Source organism: Betta splendens, chromosome 19, assembly GCF_900634795.4.
Source record: "Betta splendens chromosome 19, fBetSpl5.4, whole genome shotgun sequence".
NCBI classification, from domain to species: domain Eukaryota; kingdom Metazoa; phylum Chordata; class Actinopteri; order Anabantiformes; family Osphronemidae; genus Betta; species Betta splendens.
In genome coordinates, this window is record NC_040898.2 from 11,840,923 (window position 1) to 11,857,796 (window position 16,874).

The following is a 16,874-nucleotide window of genomic DNA, read 5'->3' on the forward strand; positions in this document are numbered from 1 at the left end:
TACAACCTGCAGGAGTAAGAAAACACTCGCATTGTGATTTGGACCTTTTGCTTCTTCAAGTCAATGACAAGAGCGGATTTAATTGAAAGTGACTTTGGTGAGACCTGCATTGTGCATGTTAATAAAACATCTTGTGACTCTTACCATAATTAAAGCACAATCACTCGTTTTTGGGGGTAATTCTTTCTGGCACAAGAATGCTAATGGCTGAATAATTAAAAAACTCATTTTTATTAAACACCACTTAACCACTTGCCGTAGCCACCAATGAAATGTTGGACTTGACATTTACTTTGCTATTTATGATAAATATGAATTAGTAAATATGCTTTCAGGTGTTCTGCTGATTGTTATGCCACAGGAACAAGGAGGTGACAGTGTGAATTACCAGCCACTCGGTGCTCAGAGCAGCTAACGCCTGGCGAGAGTGGCTTCTGCATCCACTCCACAACTTGGGACGCGAAAAGCCTCGAGTTTTTCTGGTGTTTCGACCGAGGTGAAACTGGTAAAGCAAATAAAACAGACAAAAGAGGCCGAGGCCGAGCCCCCCCCTTACTAAACAACATGACTGGGAGCAAAAAGTGGAGAATACAGATGATTATTTCAACAGTCAGCTGTCTAGAAGATTATCCTCCCTGCTCCAGACTTCCACTATTCATCTGCCCCATGTCAAACATGCACAGCACTTCTCCAGCCCAACACACTGTGGCAGATTTGCTGCCCATCACAGATCCTGTTAAAGTGGATGGTCCACAAGGTTCACGCTTCTCTAACGGCTGCGTCCTGATGCCTGTTTATCTAAAGAAATGGCTTTAATAAATCTCACACGCCATATTCTTGTAATTTCTCTACGTTAAACGCTTTAATGCTACTGGTGTAATTCGTCCAGGCTCACGGTGAAGCAGTAGCACCATCTACTGCTGAGCTGCAACTGACTCTTTAACACAGACCATGATGCCTGAAGTGTCATTAAGGATAAGGATAGATGATGACAGACAGAAATGGGAAAGGGTTAAAAACCAATAGACAGTAGAGGAGGTCGAGAAAAGCAAAACTTACTTGATTTGATATATCCATTATAGCTATTTTTAGCTGAGAAAAATGCAGAGACAGATGAGAGGTTACAGGGCGAACAGGTTGCAATGAGAGCAAATCATAAATGACAGCAGGGCACTGACAGCAGATTCTTATAAAAGGCGTTAAAAAAAGGTTAATGTGGCTTGAAGACAACATGGACGAAGCAATGAGAAATAAAACACGAGTCTGTTAAGATGTGGCTTCTAGTAACAGTGGAGGTGGTCAAATTCAACTTGAGTCATTTGACCTAATAACTGTTATAATAACTGACCAGATTATGACCTAATCATCCTTTTTGAGCTAGATTTGTGAGTCCTGTATGTATTTGTGTGTTGTGTTCCTCATCTGCGCTGCCTGACACAACCTGCACAGCCGCGTGGAACTTTCTCTGAGTCACTCTTCGGAAGCCACGGGTCCCACACATGCTCATTAGTACCTTATTTCAACCCCTTGCTCACAATAAAAGGTCACGCATTGAGCTTAAGGCGGGGCGGTGACAGCGATGTTCAAACGGGGACCTTGCTGGTCCTGGCATCTGTCGCCTGCAATCGCAGGGCGCGAGCAGAGTCACAGGACTAACAGGCTAGCATCTGTCCCGCAACGGGCGCCGAGCAGAGGGGCGGAGGCTCGCGGCTGCCTGGTGGTTAGGAACTGTCAGGCTGAGTTTCATGACGACCGGTAGCACTCCGAAAATGAAAATGCAAACATAATTTCCATGTCAGGCCGCATAAGGCTCGGCTCGGTGCGTGGGCCCGCGTTGCCGCGGCGACAGCGGCTCCGGCTAGCCGGGTGATGCTCACGGCACACGAGCCTGGCAGACATGGTGCGGGGGGTGCAAACGCCCAGACATTGTTCAAGCCTGCACAGAGAGCATGGTCTTTGGCCAGGACATCCCCTGAAATGGGACTGAAGCTCTGGGAGGAACACACGCAATGCAGCGCCTCCCATTGTACGAGTCCTTCTGCAGATCAGCACCATCCCGTCTCACTGTGCAGTTTAATCAATAGGAGTGGAAACACTCGCAGCGAGAAACGACCCACGGCTTCTCCGCTGGCAACACATGGAGCTGGTTTGTGAGCCTCCAGTGCTCGCTTGATCTTAATTTAATAAAAGCAGTACATTAACCTCAATATGTAGTGCTATGCCCCGAAAATCCCCCCAGGTGCTGTCACAAACGCCCTAATTAATGCTGGCTTCATACAAATAAAAATATCTCAAAGCCGATCCTCGTCTATTTCTGGAGGGTGCAGTAGTGAAATATTTGGATTATATGAAATTACACTCTCCGGTGACACCATTAGAGCATCTCAACACCGCTCCCAAAGGAGATAATTGCTTGTTTGAGTGTGTGTGAGGGTGAACAGCCACGTGTTTGAGCTCCAGCTTCAGCAAAGCGCAGCCTCCTTTAAGGCAGAGAGAGTTTTCACACTCGCTGTTCGACTACGGGTCTATTTGAATTCACATTCTCTGACGAGACACCGGCGAGAACAGCAAAAAGCAACATGCTCCACGACAGCGAAGCCACTGCCGACACAAACACAGAGGGGGGGGGGGGGGGGGGGCAGCAGCTCACTGCAAATCATAGTGCTGGAAATGCTACGGCGACATCTACACCCACGGCGGCGGCGACACAGCTGAGAGAGGAGCTGGAGACGCACAGCACGGCCCACACACACGGCACAGACACTGAGGAGCACACGTCGCGGCGACAACTTACAGGCACGTAACGTGGCCGAGCAATCATTAACAGAGACAGCGGAGAGTGGGATGTCGCGCCGAGGGGGGTCCGTGTTAGAACGCACATTAACCGGCATGCAAGAACAGTCCCGCCGCGAGCGGCCGCAATCAAAGCAACATGCCCATCTCATTGTCTTGTAGGCGGCCGTCTTGGCTACAGGCACGGGGTTCAGACGAGAGGAGAGGAAGAGCAGGTTAATGTCGAGGGTCGTTCTGGAGGAAGAGTGGACAAAGGCAAGACAGGGCACAGAGGAAGTCTGCTGCTGCTGCTGATGATGATGCTGCTGCTGCTGCACAACATTTGCTTCGTCCTGACAGCCTACAAATACCACAGGTTCTTCATGCTTAAGTGGGGGGGGGGGGTCACGAGGTCCTGGGGTCGTGTGGCTGAGGGGCAAAAACAGTGAAGCTGTAGGGAGGCTGAGGTCACGGAGTGGACGACATCCTTCATTTTTATGTTAATATGACCCTCGTGTTGTGTAGCTGTGTAATATTCTAGTAAATCCACTCATGTGGACGCGACAGATCAACAGCACCATAAACTCATCTGACACCTTCTGTCTGGAAGCGTCCTGCAGATCAGATGTGAACAGTGTGACTGTGCTGTCGCCTCACTGAATCACTCACTCACATGATTTACTCTTTTTATCTACACACTAACAATGAGAACCCAGGAACGTTTCTCACCCTGGTACATCTTTTAAGCTGTGCTTCTTCAATGTCTGTCTAAGGACTGTGGGGACATCTGGTGGTGGTCTAGAGAATTACAGCCTCAAACTAATAGGATGGATCAAACTTTGAGGCTATTACATATTTATTCTTTGTACTGTTCTGTGCTAATTACACCCTCAACTCGTCTAATGCATTATATTTTTTCAAGATTTGAAAAGCAACGTGCACATGACAAGAGGAAGGGGTCCAGGCAGCATCAACCATTCTCCATGCAAACATTTAAAGTGCATTCAAACAGGCTGATTCGACCAGGGGCAGCAGGCTGTGCTTTTCAGCAGGGAGGTTCCAAATTACTCACAATAAATCACTACACAGTGAAACATTAGAAACGAGTGTCAAGTTCCCGAGCAGCAGGAAAAACAAAACGCAGCAGATAGTCAAGATTAGACACAACCAAAGTGTGGAGTGGAAGGTCTGAAAACACACAGTTCACCCGGGTACCTGTGGTGTTAACAGTCTCTCTGAACTATAACCTGTTAACATCACAAAGTTATCAGTGAACTGTAACAGTGCAGGGGGAGTTAAACAAACATTCACAGTATATGCATTAAAATTCACAAAATTCAGTTAAACAGTTCATTTCTAAATCATATAATAGGTGGAAAGTGCATTATTATAAATTTATAACAATAGGAGGCATCAAACAAAGGCCTGACATCATCGTGCACTTTACAAATTAGAAGTTAGTCATGTGCAAAATCACAGCTGTTACTGTATGTCAATTAAAGCTGAGCAAACGCTCGTCTTATTGTCACTTACATTTTTTGCATCCGCATTTCTTTATTCGTTTGGGGTCCGTGATGTCATCGTGGCAGGCTTTGCAGTAGAACAGCGCCCTACGGAGGGAAACGGCGTCACTACGACCACACAGGTTCAACTGGAACCGTTCATATTAAAGGGCTCGTTCCTTCACCTCTTCACTTCTTTGGCGTCGCTGGCGATGAAGAAGCCCAACGTCCCCTCCTGCACCTTGACGTGGTTCCCAGGGTTTATCAGGGTGCTGGAGGATTCAAGCGCCACAGAGAATTTACACTAATTAATAACGGTGACGCACGCTGGCAGAATTGGTGCTCAACTCGTTTGGCAGGAGAGACTGCGTTGATTCAGTCAGGCTGATAAAAGTAGTAACACGACTGCCCTTTCACGCTCTCATTTGTCAGCATGTCTTCAAACAACCACTGACGTCTGTGAACGAAACACTAATTGAGCAAATCTCGTGTTTGCAAACAGGGAAGCGGCTTCAAAGGGATGAAAGCGCACGCCGACGGGTTAAAGCGTTTAAACCTGTTGATTTCTTATTAACGTGCAATCATTTGCCGGGAACAGATCCACTTACCTGCTTTCCCTTTGATCAGACTTGTACTCGATAGCGATGAGTAAGAGCTTCAGCTTCACGTAGCAGAGTCTGCAACAGAGAGGAAGAAGAACGGACTTCTGAACATGTGTAACATCCCTTTTCCCTTTTAATTTAGGTGTTCAAATGTTTCTGTGTACTTACTCGCAAATAACAGGGAAGGACAAACCCACAAAGGCACTTGACAGGTACTCGGTGTACATCTCATTGGCGACTCCTTCCAGGTAATACTTCTGCCACGTGTCCTCTTCAATCTACAACAAAGACCGTGAGTGTCAGTAACGGCATATAAGGACCCAAATGCACAGCGCCAGGACACGACGTAGTTAGTGAAAATGAGGGTTTATTCCAGAACTCAGGTCACAACGGTCCGGGGTCGTACACAGGTAACAGTAGATAATCCAGAGAGACGTGACAGGCAGGGATAAGGCAGGCTCAGAGTCAACGAACTGGAGCAACGGTAACATACAAACACTAGAACGAGGAAACACAAACAACGATCTGGCGGGGAACCGAGGACAAAGGTGGTGGTTAAATACAAAGTGAACTAATAGCCGATGAAGTGCAGGTGTGGATAATGCGGACCGGTACTAACAGGGAACAGCTGTGAGAAGAACAAAAACCGGAAGTAAAGCTCAAACCAAAAACAGAGACCGGGAGATTACCAAAATAAAACCGGAAACAACTAGACACAAAACCCAGATCGTGACAGTACCCCCCCCCCAAGGGCGGATTCCAGACGACCAAACAAAAAACAACAAACCCGAGCAGGGCGGGCGGAGGGAGGACCGGCGGAGGGACAGAACCAAAAACAACCCGCACAGAACACCGACAGGGCGGGCGGAGGGCGGACTGGGGGAGGGCAGAACGGGAACCCCCATCAAAACAAAACTCACGCCCGAACTCGACAGACCAGAGGACCTAACAGAAAAACAGAACAAGACCGAGTCCCAAAATCAAGAAACCAACACGAATGTCCATGAAACAAGAACAGAGTCCATGAGAGAAGTCCAGGGTGCATGAATAACCGAAACGTCCCGCTGCTCCTTCTTAAGGCGGGTGGAGACGCGGCGAGATCCTGCCCAGCCGCCTCTGCCCCCTCTGAGGCAGAGGGGCACACCCAGCGCCCCTGGGCTGGGCCAGCGTCCACGGGGATCTCCCCGAACGGCGATGTCCTCCTGGCGGACGCTGATCCAGGCGGTTGAGGAGTCGAGGCGGACGGCGCCGCAGGAGGCAGCGCCATCCAAGCAGCGGGAGGTACCGAGGGCGAGGCCACCCGTCCGGCGGCGGAGCCAGAGACGAGGCAGGAACCGGAGGCGAAGGCAGACGTGGGGACGAGGCAGGAACCGATGCAGGTGCGGCCGGAGCCGAGCCGCCAGGAACCGATGCAGGTGCGGCCGGAGCCGAGCCGCCAGGAACCGATGCAGGTGCGGCCGGCGCCGCGACGGGCGCGACACCCTCCTGGAGGTCCGCCGGGACTGCGACGGGCGCGACCCCCTCCTGGAGGTCCGCCGGGACTGCGACGGGCGCGACCCCCTCCTGGAGGTCCGCCGGGACTGCGACGGGCGCGACCCCCTCCTGGAGGTCCGCCGGGACTGCGACGGGCGCGACCCCCTCCTGGAGGTCCGCCGGGACTGCGACGGGCGCGACCCCCCTCCTGGAGGTCCGCCGGGACTGCGACGGGCGCGACCCCCTCCTGGAGGTCCGCCGGGACTGCGACGGGCGCGACCTCCTCCTGGAGGTCCGCCGGGACTGCGACGGGCGCGACCCCCTCCTGGAGGTGCGCGGGGACTGCAGCTGGCGCGACCTCCTCCTGGAGGTGCGCGGGGACTCCTCCTGGCGCGACCTCCTCCTGGAGGTGCGCGGGGACTGCAGCTGGCGCGACCTCCTCCTGGAGGTGCGCGGGGACTGCAGTTGGCGCGACCTCCTCCTGGAGGTGCGCAGGGACTGCAGCTGGCGCCGCCTCCTCCTGGAGGCCGGCGGGCGCTGCGGCTCCGAGGGTGACAGGAACTGGAACGGCCACAACATGGCCGACAGGGACAGGAACAGGGACTGGAACGGCCGCAACATGGCCGACAGGGACTGGAACGGCCGCAACATGGCCGACAGAGACTGGAACGGCCGCAACATGGCCGACAGAGGCTGGAACGGCCGCAACATGGCCGACAGAGGCTGGAACGGCCGCAACATGGCCGACAGAGGCTGGAACGGCATCTACTCTGCCGACAGGGACTGGAACGGCATCTACTCTGCCGACAGGGACTGGAACGGCATCTACTTTGCCGACAGGGACTGGAACGGCATCTACTTGGCCGACAGGGACTGGAACGGCATCTACTTGGCCGACAGGGACTGGAACGGCATCTACTTGGCCGACAGGGACTGGAACGGCATCTACTTGGCCGACAGGGACTGGAACGGCATCTACTTGGCCGACAGGGACTGGAACGGCATCTACTTGGCCGACAGGGACTGGAACGGCATCTACTTGGCCGACAGGGACTGGAACGGCATCTACTCTGGAGCTGGCATGGCTACTTGCCGCCGCCGAGCTCGACGGAGCAGACGTCGGGCCTGATCGGGTGTGCATAGCACCTGTACGACAGGTGGTGCCCTCTGGTTGGGACACGACCTGCGCGTGACTGGACTGAACTGGAGCCTGGACAGGAACGTGACAGGACTGAACTGGAGCCTGGACAGGAACGTGACAGGACTGAACTGGAGCCTGGACAGGAACGTGACTGGACTGAACTGGAGCCTGGACAGGAACGTGACTGGACTGAACTGGAACCTGGACAGAACTCGACTGGACAGCTCGCGGCTGGACTGGAGACTGGACAGCTCGCGGCTGGACTGGAGACTGGACAGCTCGCGGCTGGACTGGAGACTGGACAGCTCGCGGCTGGACTGGAGACTGGACAGCTCGCGGCTGGACTGGAGACTGGACAGCTCGCGGCTGGACTGGAGACTGGACAGCTCGCGGCTGGACTGGAGACTGAACAGCTCGCGGCTGGACTGGAGACTGGACAGCTCGCGGCTGGACTGGAGACTGGACAGCTCGCGGCTGGACTGGAGACTGAACTGGGCTCGGCTGGACTGGAGACTGAACTGGGCTCGGCTGGACTGGAGACTGAACTGGGCTCGACTGGACTGGAGACTGAACTGGGCTCGACTGGACTGGAGACTGAACTGGGCTCGGCTGGACTGGAGACTGAACTGGGCTCGGCTGGACTGGAGACTGAACTGGGCTCGGCTGGACTGGAGACTGAACTGGGCTCGGCTGGACTGGAGACTGAACGTGGCTTGACTGACCTGACTGAGACGTGGGATGAGGCGTGACTGCTGGTTGCAGACCTGGGAGTTGCAGAGCCGCACGCAGGACAGGTTCCCTCAGGATGAGGGCCGCTGCCTCCTCAAACAACTGGTCCCTTGTGCCCGAGTCTGCTGCTGAATCAGCCATGTCCATCAGGTGAGCGAAGAGGAACGCGACCGGGGGAGAACAGTGGAGGTGGACCCGTCGGGCGACGCTGTCTGGGATGCCTGCTATCAGAGGGACACAGTCAGTCGGAGACTCAAGGGACTCCTCTGTCCGAGAGGGAGGCTGCTCGGTCCCCATGACCGAGACCGCGGGACCCGGAATCCTGGAACCGCGCCTCCGCCGTCGCCGTCCGGAGCAACTACGACTGTCCGTCGTTTGAGGCGCTGGGAGCGGTGTGGACCGGACCTCTGTACCGGGATCCGCATGGTGAAACGAGGTCGCGGCGTCTGGAACTTGGGCTGGAGCCGCCGGAGCGGCGACAGGAACAGGAACGGGAACGTAAAGCGATGAAACAGCGGTAGGAGCGGCTGCGGAGACACAGGTGGCCGATGCGTGCAGCGCGCACGCCAATTCCCTCTGCAGCGAACGAAGTCTCTCGTAGAACGTCTGCACCCCGGGATACGCACGCCACCAGAACTCAGCCGTCAGCAGTTCGATGCCCTGCTTTACATGGCGGAGACGGTCCTCAAGGCTGTGCGCTTCCGCGTATGCCTTAGCGAACCTATCTAGGTCTCCGCGAATATCCACCGGCAGACTCGGGCAGGAAAACTCCATTGCTCCGGCGAGTGACTTGCGCACGGAGCCAAAAACAAACGGAGAGGAAAAAAGGAAAAAACGGGAACAAAAAACTCGTAACCGACCTGGGTGCGGGTTGGCGCTGGCTGGGTCCAAGTCTGGCCAGATCGTTCTGTCAGTAACGGCATATAAGGACCCAAATGCACAGCGCCAGGACACGACGTAGTTAGTGAAAATGAGGGTTTATTCCAGAACTCAGGTCACAACGGTCCGGGGTCGTACACAGGTAACAGTAGATAATCCAGAGAGACGTGACAGGCAGGGATAAGGCAGGCTCAGAGTCAACGAACTGGAGCAACGGTAACATACAAACACTAGAACGAGGAAACACAAACAACGATCTGGCGGGGAACCGAGGACAAAGGTGGTGGTTAAATACAAAGTGAACTAATAGCCGATGAAGTGCAGGTGTGGATAATGCGGACCGGTACTAACAGGGAACAGCTGTGAGAAGAACAAAAACCGGAAGCAAAGCTCAAACCAAAAACAGAGACCGGGAGATTACCAAAATAAAACCGGAAACAACTAGACACAAAACCCAGATCGTGACAGTGAGAAGGAGAGGCCTCGCTTACAGTATCGTTACAGGCGCTTCCACTGAGCACAGACGGGTGAATCCGTACCTTGATGAAGGACCTCATGGAGAACAGGTTGGCCAGCATGGTGGAGAGGCCCTGAGCCAGGCAGCTCTGGGCAATGAAGCCCAGCTTCAGCTCCGCAAGGCAAATGGCGTCGTCGCCCTCCTTCCAGTTCCAGCTTGGGATGTTCAACAGGTGGGCCTGAGAAAACAGATGGATAGAATGAGATCTGTGCAAACTAAACCCAATATCAAACTGAACGGAGAACACACCAACCTTATTGTGGTACTGCAACATTTGAGTGATGATCCTGATCTTTGGGTGGTAGTTCTTAATGGATATTACCCTGAGATGCAGAAGCAAATGGTGCCATTTTAGTACTTACTTACAATAGAATCATAAGTCATGAGTGACTCGCTGCTGACCTCATGATGTTGGACGCGTCCTCGGCGTCAGGGTCGGCACAGTATTTGTTGGCCAAGATCAAACAGGCGTCGGCCGATTCAATCTGGAAACAAAGGCAGCGGATGAGGAGCAGGAAGCGGCGGTTTCAGGGGGTAGCACAGCCTCCTTGGACGTTACCTTGACTCTGGCCAGGTCGTGAGGGTTCAGGACAGACCCCTGGTAAAACTCGACCTGCGTGAAGTGACGCTTGAACAAGGCTTCCAGCTCAAGATTAGGGGAAATACTGAGAGAGAGAAGCAGAAAGTATTTGATCCGAGCAACGACTCCGTTAGTTTGTAGCAGGAGTCCTTAAACTTACTTATGGAGAAAAACAATTTCTACATTGACATCATCCCTGTCCTTGTGTAGGAAGTCTTTGAGGAAGTTGGACACGCTCTCAAGTGTTATATGCCCACAGACTACGATGTGCCTGGAATCAAGGAGCAGGACAACAATCAAACTAAAACATTATCAAAAGTATATCAACAGTTTATTTCACCTGGTTTCCTGGAATGAGAAGGTAAATGACGGGATGATGGACATGGCAGGTAATCAGAAGACTTATTTGGAATCTGTGTGGCAATCACACAATCTATGTTACAGGAGGGAGGTTGGATGAGCGAGGCCTGAACGAGCAGGTCAGGGAGCATAATGGATTCCAGAACCAGAATCAGATTATAAAGGATAAGAGTTTACTTGGATGGAGATTATGAAATCAGTACACAGTGTATTTCAATCCCCTCATATCGCAGATCCACTTTAGGACCCACTTTATGAAATAAAAAAAATAAATGACAGGATTTTGCAAAAACTATTTGGGATTGTTTACTCGAGTCGACATGTCACCTTGAGAAGACCCACATCTGGAAGGTTTACTTCATACTGTATGCATCAGTAGGTTCTTCTACTGTACTTTTAACATCAGTAAGATGATGGGTCTATGCCAATAATAATTGCAAATGAAGACAAAAGGGTAATTGAAAAAACATGAATTGAACATGAAGAATTACAATTCTGACAAAATAACTTTGTCCGATGTTTTGGAGAAATGCAGCAAATTGAGTTACAACAAAAGAAGCAACGATTTTAAACAAAAGCAAGTGAATGGCCACAAATAACAAAACCGTGCAGAGTCTCTCTGCTTAGAGGCCCAGGGTCCTTTAGTATTTCAGAATATAGGCAGATAATATTCAGGTCAAAGACGGAAATTAACTACACTCTCATACTGGACGTTTAAGCGGGGAGCCAGTTAGCTTAGCTTAACTTAGCTTAGCTTAGCTTATTTTAGCTTAGCTTGGCGTGACGACTGGAAGCAAGGAGACAGCTGCTAGGTCATCTACTGTACCTATGAGCCACATGCGGTACTTTACACAAATAAATAAAATAATTAGCGGTGTGCTACACTGATCTAAACCTGTACTCAGTCAAGAAATGAATCGATCTCCGTATCTAAAGGCCGTAAAGGGGTGTAGGTCTGACTGAAGATAAAGGCCAACAAGGCAAAGCGAGCAATACTGACAAACTGACAGCAAAGAAATAACGTACATAAAGAAGCATAAAGCAAGCAGCAGCAGACAAGACGGAAAGAGCTTCACCTCAGCTGAGAAAACGATCTTAGGCTTTATTTATTCACCTTATATTAATTATTATAGGTGTCAAAACTTCATTCAAAATAAATAACAAATAATTATCCTCACTATTGCTTCATAATTTCAGTGCTGAGGTCTGATGAATCGTTTTTTCCTTTGGTTTTAATTGTTCAGTGATTTGCACACACAGATTAGCACGTTCACAATATGCTGCCTCATCACGTGAACATGAAACACAGGATTTTCTCTTATCACACAGCTGTAGTGAAGATTCGAGCACCAGAATAACATTTAAGTAGCCACAGTTTATGTCAATGAGAAAATCCTACATGTGCAGCATGAAAGTCGAACTGTGCACGTTGTTACACAGCAAAAAAACGTATCTTATCAAGTCATTTTTGTCTTTGTGTATCTCTAAAAATCAAATGATGTCACACTTTGTTTTAAGAGATAAAGGCTTTTAGGATTTATCAGACAAAAATCATTTGTTAAGAGGAAGTTTTTGAGGTGTAAAAGCAGACACTGGTCTTTATAGGCAGCGTTGGCAGCTGGCACACACCACAAACAACAGCACAAAATACAGTACAATGGCCAAGTTCTTCAGTCACAGTGTGACTTCAGTGATAGTTGAGAACTTTATCATCTCAGAAGTTCTGCCACCTCTTTAGGAGAGGACCAGCTGAGTCACACAAAACCACACCATTCAAAAGTCTGCCGTTCTTTCCGTTTGTTTGACTTACTTTCTGCCTCTGGTCGAGTTATAACTCCCTCCATATTTCTTCCGATTAAGGATGAGAGCAGCAATTTCTGGCACGTAGCGAGCAAACATGGCCTACATGCATGAAAAAGAAAAAGAAAAGGGCATGCAGAGAAGGTTCTACTGCGGCGGAGGCAGTAGAGCCTCCTTGAATACTTACTTTCTCCCATTAACCGCACTATAGGAACCACCATATTTCTTGCGGTTTCCTATTAACTCTATGATTTCAGGGACGTAGCTCGCAAACATGGCCTAAGGAGAAGATAGAAGACAGAAGAGGAGACTAAAAATAAAAGACAGGCAAAGAAGAACCCTCTAGTTCAGACGTAGAGAGACGTGTGAAGTCTGGAAGAGGAACACCGTGTGTGCAGGAGGAGTTGATTACAAAACAGGAAGGAGGAAATAATGTTAAGTTCGTTAACATTAGGCATCAGTGACTGGATCTGACTGATATTAGGAAATAATTCTGGAAATGGGAAAAGAAAACGATGAGGCCAATATTTACGGACGTTGGAAGGAAAGAAGAAGGAAAATGACTGATGAGCTGATGTGGATCTGTGGTAGAAGAATAAAAATCATCAAACTTAAGACAAAGCCTTATGTGCCATGTTTCGTCCAACAAACACAGATATTGGCTTGATTTAATTACAGCGCAGCCACATGAATGTCAGACAGTGGAAGAATAAGCCGTTACTACTGGAGGTGCTGGAAAATTAAAACATAGTGGAAAATACTTCAACTAAGTTGGTTCAACGCTGATCATTTATCACTGTCCTGTTATTATATTTTTTAAACTCCATGTGTTGCTGGGCTGTAATAAATCATCCCGGTGTCATTGTGTTTGTTGGAAGGAGGGAGGGGCGGCAGGAGGGCGGAGCCACCTGAAACCAGTAACTCATACAGGTCATAATATTCCAAATATTCTCTCAAAAACACATCATTTAGAAATGAACAGCTAAACATCACACATGTCTGAATACTGCTCTACAACTGAATGTTACGATTAGGAATAAGTAACGAGAGGGGTTTTTACCAAACCGCCGAGGATGAAGAAGACCATGAAGAGGCGGCCCAGGGTGGTTTTCGCATAAACGTCCCCGTAGCCAACAGTGGACATAGTGACCATCAGCAAATACACACATTCCCAGTAGGAAAGCGTCTGGGAGTTCTGGAAGTTTTCCCAGGGATCCCCTGAGTTTTCCACCTGGAGAAGTGCGTTTTACAGACACGTGTTAAAAGCCTTGCTGCTGTTACACCAGGCTCCTTCAGCTCCAGCTACTGCTGCTGGGAACTCACCAAGTGGATGAAGCCTGCTGCTGTGAGCCATGTGCTGATGAAGATTGAACACAAGTTCACCAGCTTTATGGAGTTGCTGTTCAGAAACACAGTCAATGATTTAATGAACGCATCCGTTTCCAAAAATGTCACAACAAGTCATTAGAGTCTGTGCTTTAAAACTGTTAATACGTTGTCAAACCTTAGTAAATTAAAAACAACTGCAAAATTTGTGATTTTATTTACATGCAAATGACAAATCTACTGTAAACTGTGTTCCTGCACAGCCTCCGTCTCTGCTGCGAGATAAATGATTGAGGAGATTATTGCACAGCATTCGCTTACGCTATAAGCTCTTCCTGACATGGCATCTGTGCAAAGAGCTTTCATTCTGAGCGTTGATGAGACGGAAGCCGTTTCATTCAAGGATCTGCACAAACGCGGCGCCATAACTTACAAACTGACTGTGATTGACTGTGCATCTAAGCAAACGCTACAAATCCAGACCAATCCTGTGCTTTTACTCTGTGCGAGGTCACCGTGCACTAAAACATCACTGCCACACTGATGAACTAGGAGCTGAAGCATCGTTCTACTTACCTTGTCTTGAGTATATTCAAAAACTGTAAAATTTCTGAGAACTGTATCAGCCTTAAGGCCCTTAAAAACCTCAAGCCTGTGAGAAAAAAAGAAGACCACATGTGATTATTAATGATCCAGACAACTACTACACTGACTGGTCTGAGAACATCGTACCTTTCAGACTCTCCTCCATGTTTAGCAGCTTCAATGGATTCATATTGATGAAAATTTTAAAAACTCCGACTGAGCAAGAGCTACTCTTCTTTACAAAGTGTGCTCTGAACTAAGCATAAGCAGCTCCACCATCCTACGAAAGTTTAGGAACGTCCCGCTTCCCAAGCACCCAGCATCTCATTCCCAATGAATAAACCTCTGAACACGTAGGAGGCAAAAAACTTGATTAGAGTAAAAACAGGTGGACGATGACAAGCAGGACTCAGCGTCGACAGATGTGACGTCAAATCCTAAATTTGGGATTGGGTTGTTGTAGCCTGTGCCTGGTGCCAGGACTTTACAGGCGTCATAACACCAACGAAATCAGCAGTGGGTGAAAAGGAGCTACGAGGACCTGGGATGACGATTACCGGTCGGCTCCGTGGAGCCAACGTGGGTCAGAGATGAGATGCATGATGGCCGGAGAACCCGACATCTATTGTACGACTCAGACGGGTTTGATGCGAAGGTTGCCTTTGCAATAGGTCACCTGCTCAAAGGCATCTAAAGGAGCTCAAAACATAAATAAAAATCGCCTCGGCCAAGAAAGTGAAGCCCCATCACTAAATGGATTCATCAGCAGGACGTGAAAGCCAGAGCTCACAAATCAAACACGCTGCCGTCAATCACGCAGCAACAACCCATAAACAAACATTTCGTTAGATGACGCGGCGCGTGGCATGCGTCTGCCAGATGGGCAGCATAATACACAACAAATCCTGAACCTGCTCCAGCTCACGCTCAGTCCAAAGAGTTCTGCACGCGCCAGCCTCCGGCTTTAGCGGAGGTTCCCCAGGTTCCCCCGGTGCTGCAGGTCTTACCCCAGTAGCAGATTACATGGAAGCATGCACCCACGCTGTAGCACAGGCTGTCCTGGTCCTCCTTGTCGCCGGCCGGCCCGTGGCCCATCCTGACCCGGTAGCCCTTCTGGAAGAGCTCCCCGGTCGACTTCTTGCGCCGCCGCGTGTTGGGGGCCACCTCCGTCTGCGCGGCTCCATCGGGAGCCCTGTACACTAGCATCTTAGTGGGAATCATGGCTGCGTGGAAAAGTTTCAAAAATAGAATCCAAAACCCCGCTTCAGGGCCACGTCTCCACAAAGTCTGCGTCCGTTTTGGAGGATATAAAAAAAAAATGGGACGATTGAAAAATAAAAAACACACAAAAGGAATCAGGTGATTTTATGACATGTGCACCCAAGAGTTTACATCAGAGAGGAAACACAGCATCCTTGTGGCGACGAGGCGCGCTCAGCGAGCTTAAAGCAAACCCTTTTCCCATCAGGATATTAGAGTGTAAGCTCCTTTAGGATTCATCCAGGGAAAGGAGGCGAGTCTGTCCATCAGCTGGCTCCAAACGCGGCCGACGTCTCATCCCCGGAACCCGCGTGCAGCTCCCGACCAATTTCATCCCCTAATCTTGGACACGAACGGCTCGCGTCTTTGTCTCGTATTTATAGCGGAGAACAGGTCATGTGAGCAACCGGGGAAGCTGTGCATGGAGCAACAGCGAGCTTCGCCAATCATTGTGTTTTCTATGGATTTAGTGATTTTTGCAATAATCCCCAAATTAATCACAGCTGATGTAATAACTGCTACTGTGCAGTAGTTGATGCCGAATCGACAGTGGATGCACAGACTAAAAAGACGAAACAACAGTTTACTGTTTGTGCTCAAAGTAGAGATTAGTCCAAAAATTTTACATTTACTGAACTTCCCAAAGAGAAACAACTGTCTGTGAGCGCTGCTTTAAAACATCAAGTCCCTTTTACAAGAAAATGGTTACAATGTTCCACTATTATAATCCTTTCATTGAGAGCTGCACTGGATTATTCTCTGTCAGCTGTGACTGCGGTGCCGAGTCTCTGCTCGTATTTGACACCTGCAGCGAGGTGTCATCCTCACACCCGGAGGCCCCGCTGGGGGTGAGGGACGCCGGGACGGGAGCGCTGGCAGCTCGGTCGCTCGGCCCGTTGCCCTGTGAAATGTGGAGCGTCCGACAGCTGCGAGCAGAGACGAGCGACCTCGCCTCCGGTTTAACCACAGTTTAACTACACACTAATCCTCCACCAGTTGCTCAATAGCCATATTTACTGGGATTAACTGTGACATGGAATTTTTTTCCAATGGGATTTGCTCCAAAAACAGGAAATGTCAGTGGATTTAAAACCAAAACATGCGTGCAACTGGTAAATAAGACCATGTCTGTCAGTGTAAGAAGCAAAACACACAAATTGTGATTTTTTCATATGAAATGGGCAGAAAAGATTTGACAATAACGTCAATTAGCACGTCATAGCCTGTAATGTCCACTAGATGGCACCGACAACCAACACTATCTTCGTCTTTACACCCCAAGTCACAGTACGCGAGCAGCGAATCAGTCGAGGAACATTTACATTATGCAGTCCACCAAACGGACTCT

At 49.8% G+C, this 16,874-nt stretch overlaps 1 protein-coding gene across 9 annotated transcripts in view; it reads right to left on the reverse strand.

Annotated features, from left to right (window-relative positions):
* LOC114845677 (calcium-activated potassium channel subunit alpha-1) overlaps window positions 1-16,874 on the reverse strand; it is a 47,404-nt gene that overhangs the window by 11,406 nt on the left and 19,124 nt on the right. For 2 of the 9 annotated variants that reach the window (XM_055504278.1, XM_029133991.3), the window contains exons 6-20: window positions 14,258-14,333; window positions 13,679-13,754; window positions 13,416-13,586; window positions 12,543-12,634; window positions 10,356-10,466; window positions 10,175-10,280; window positions 10,018-10,100; window positions 9,869-9,938; window positions 9,638-9,793; window positions 5,045-5,154; window positions 4,883-4,951; window positions 4,460-4,546; window positions 4,306-4,382; window positions 2,795-2,968; window positions 1,060-1,092 (exon numbers count right to left, since the gene is read on the reverse strand). In XM_055504278.1, the coding sequence (XP_055360253.1) occupies window positions 1,060-1,092; window positions 2,795-2,968; window positions 4,306-4,382; window positions 4,460-4,546; window positions 4,883-4,951; window positions 5,045-5,154; window positions 9,638-9,793; window positions 9,869-9,938; window positions 10,018-10,100; window positions 10,175-10,280; window positions 10,356-10,466; window positions 12,543-12,634; window positions 13,416-13,586; window positions 13,679-13,754; window positions 14,258-14,333 (1,491 nt within the window). Of the gene's footprint in view, window positions 1-1,059; window positions 1,093-2,794; window positions 2,969-4,305; window positions 4,383-4,459; window positions 4,547-4,882; window positions 4,952-5,044; window positions 5,155-9,637; window positions 9,794-9,868; window positions 9,939-10,017; window positions 10,101-10,174; window positions 10,281-10,355; window positions 10,467-12,365; window positions 12,458-12,542; window positions 12,635-13,415; window positions 13,587-13,678; window positions 13,755-14,257; window positions 14,334-16,874 lie in introns of all 9 variants that reach the window. The other 7 variants (XM_029133995.3, XM_055504277.1, XM_029133998.3 and 4 more) reach the window with 5 other exon arrangements.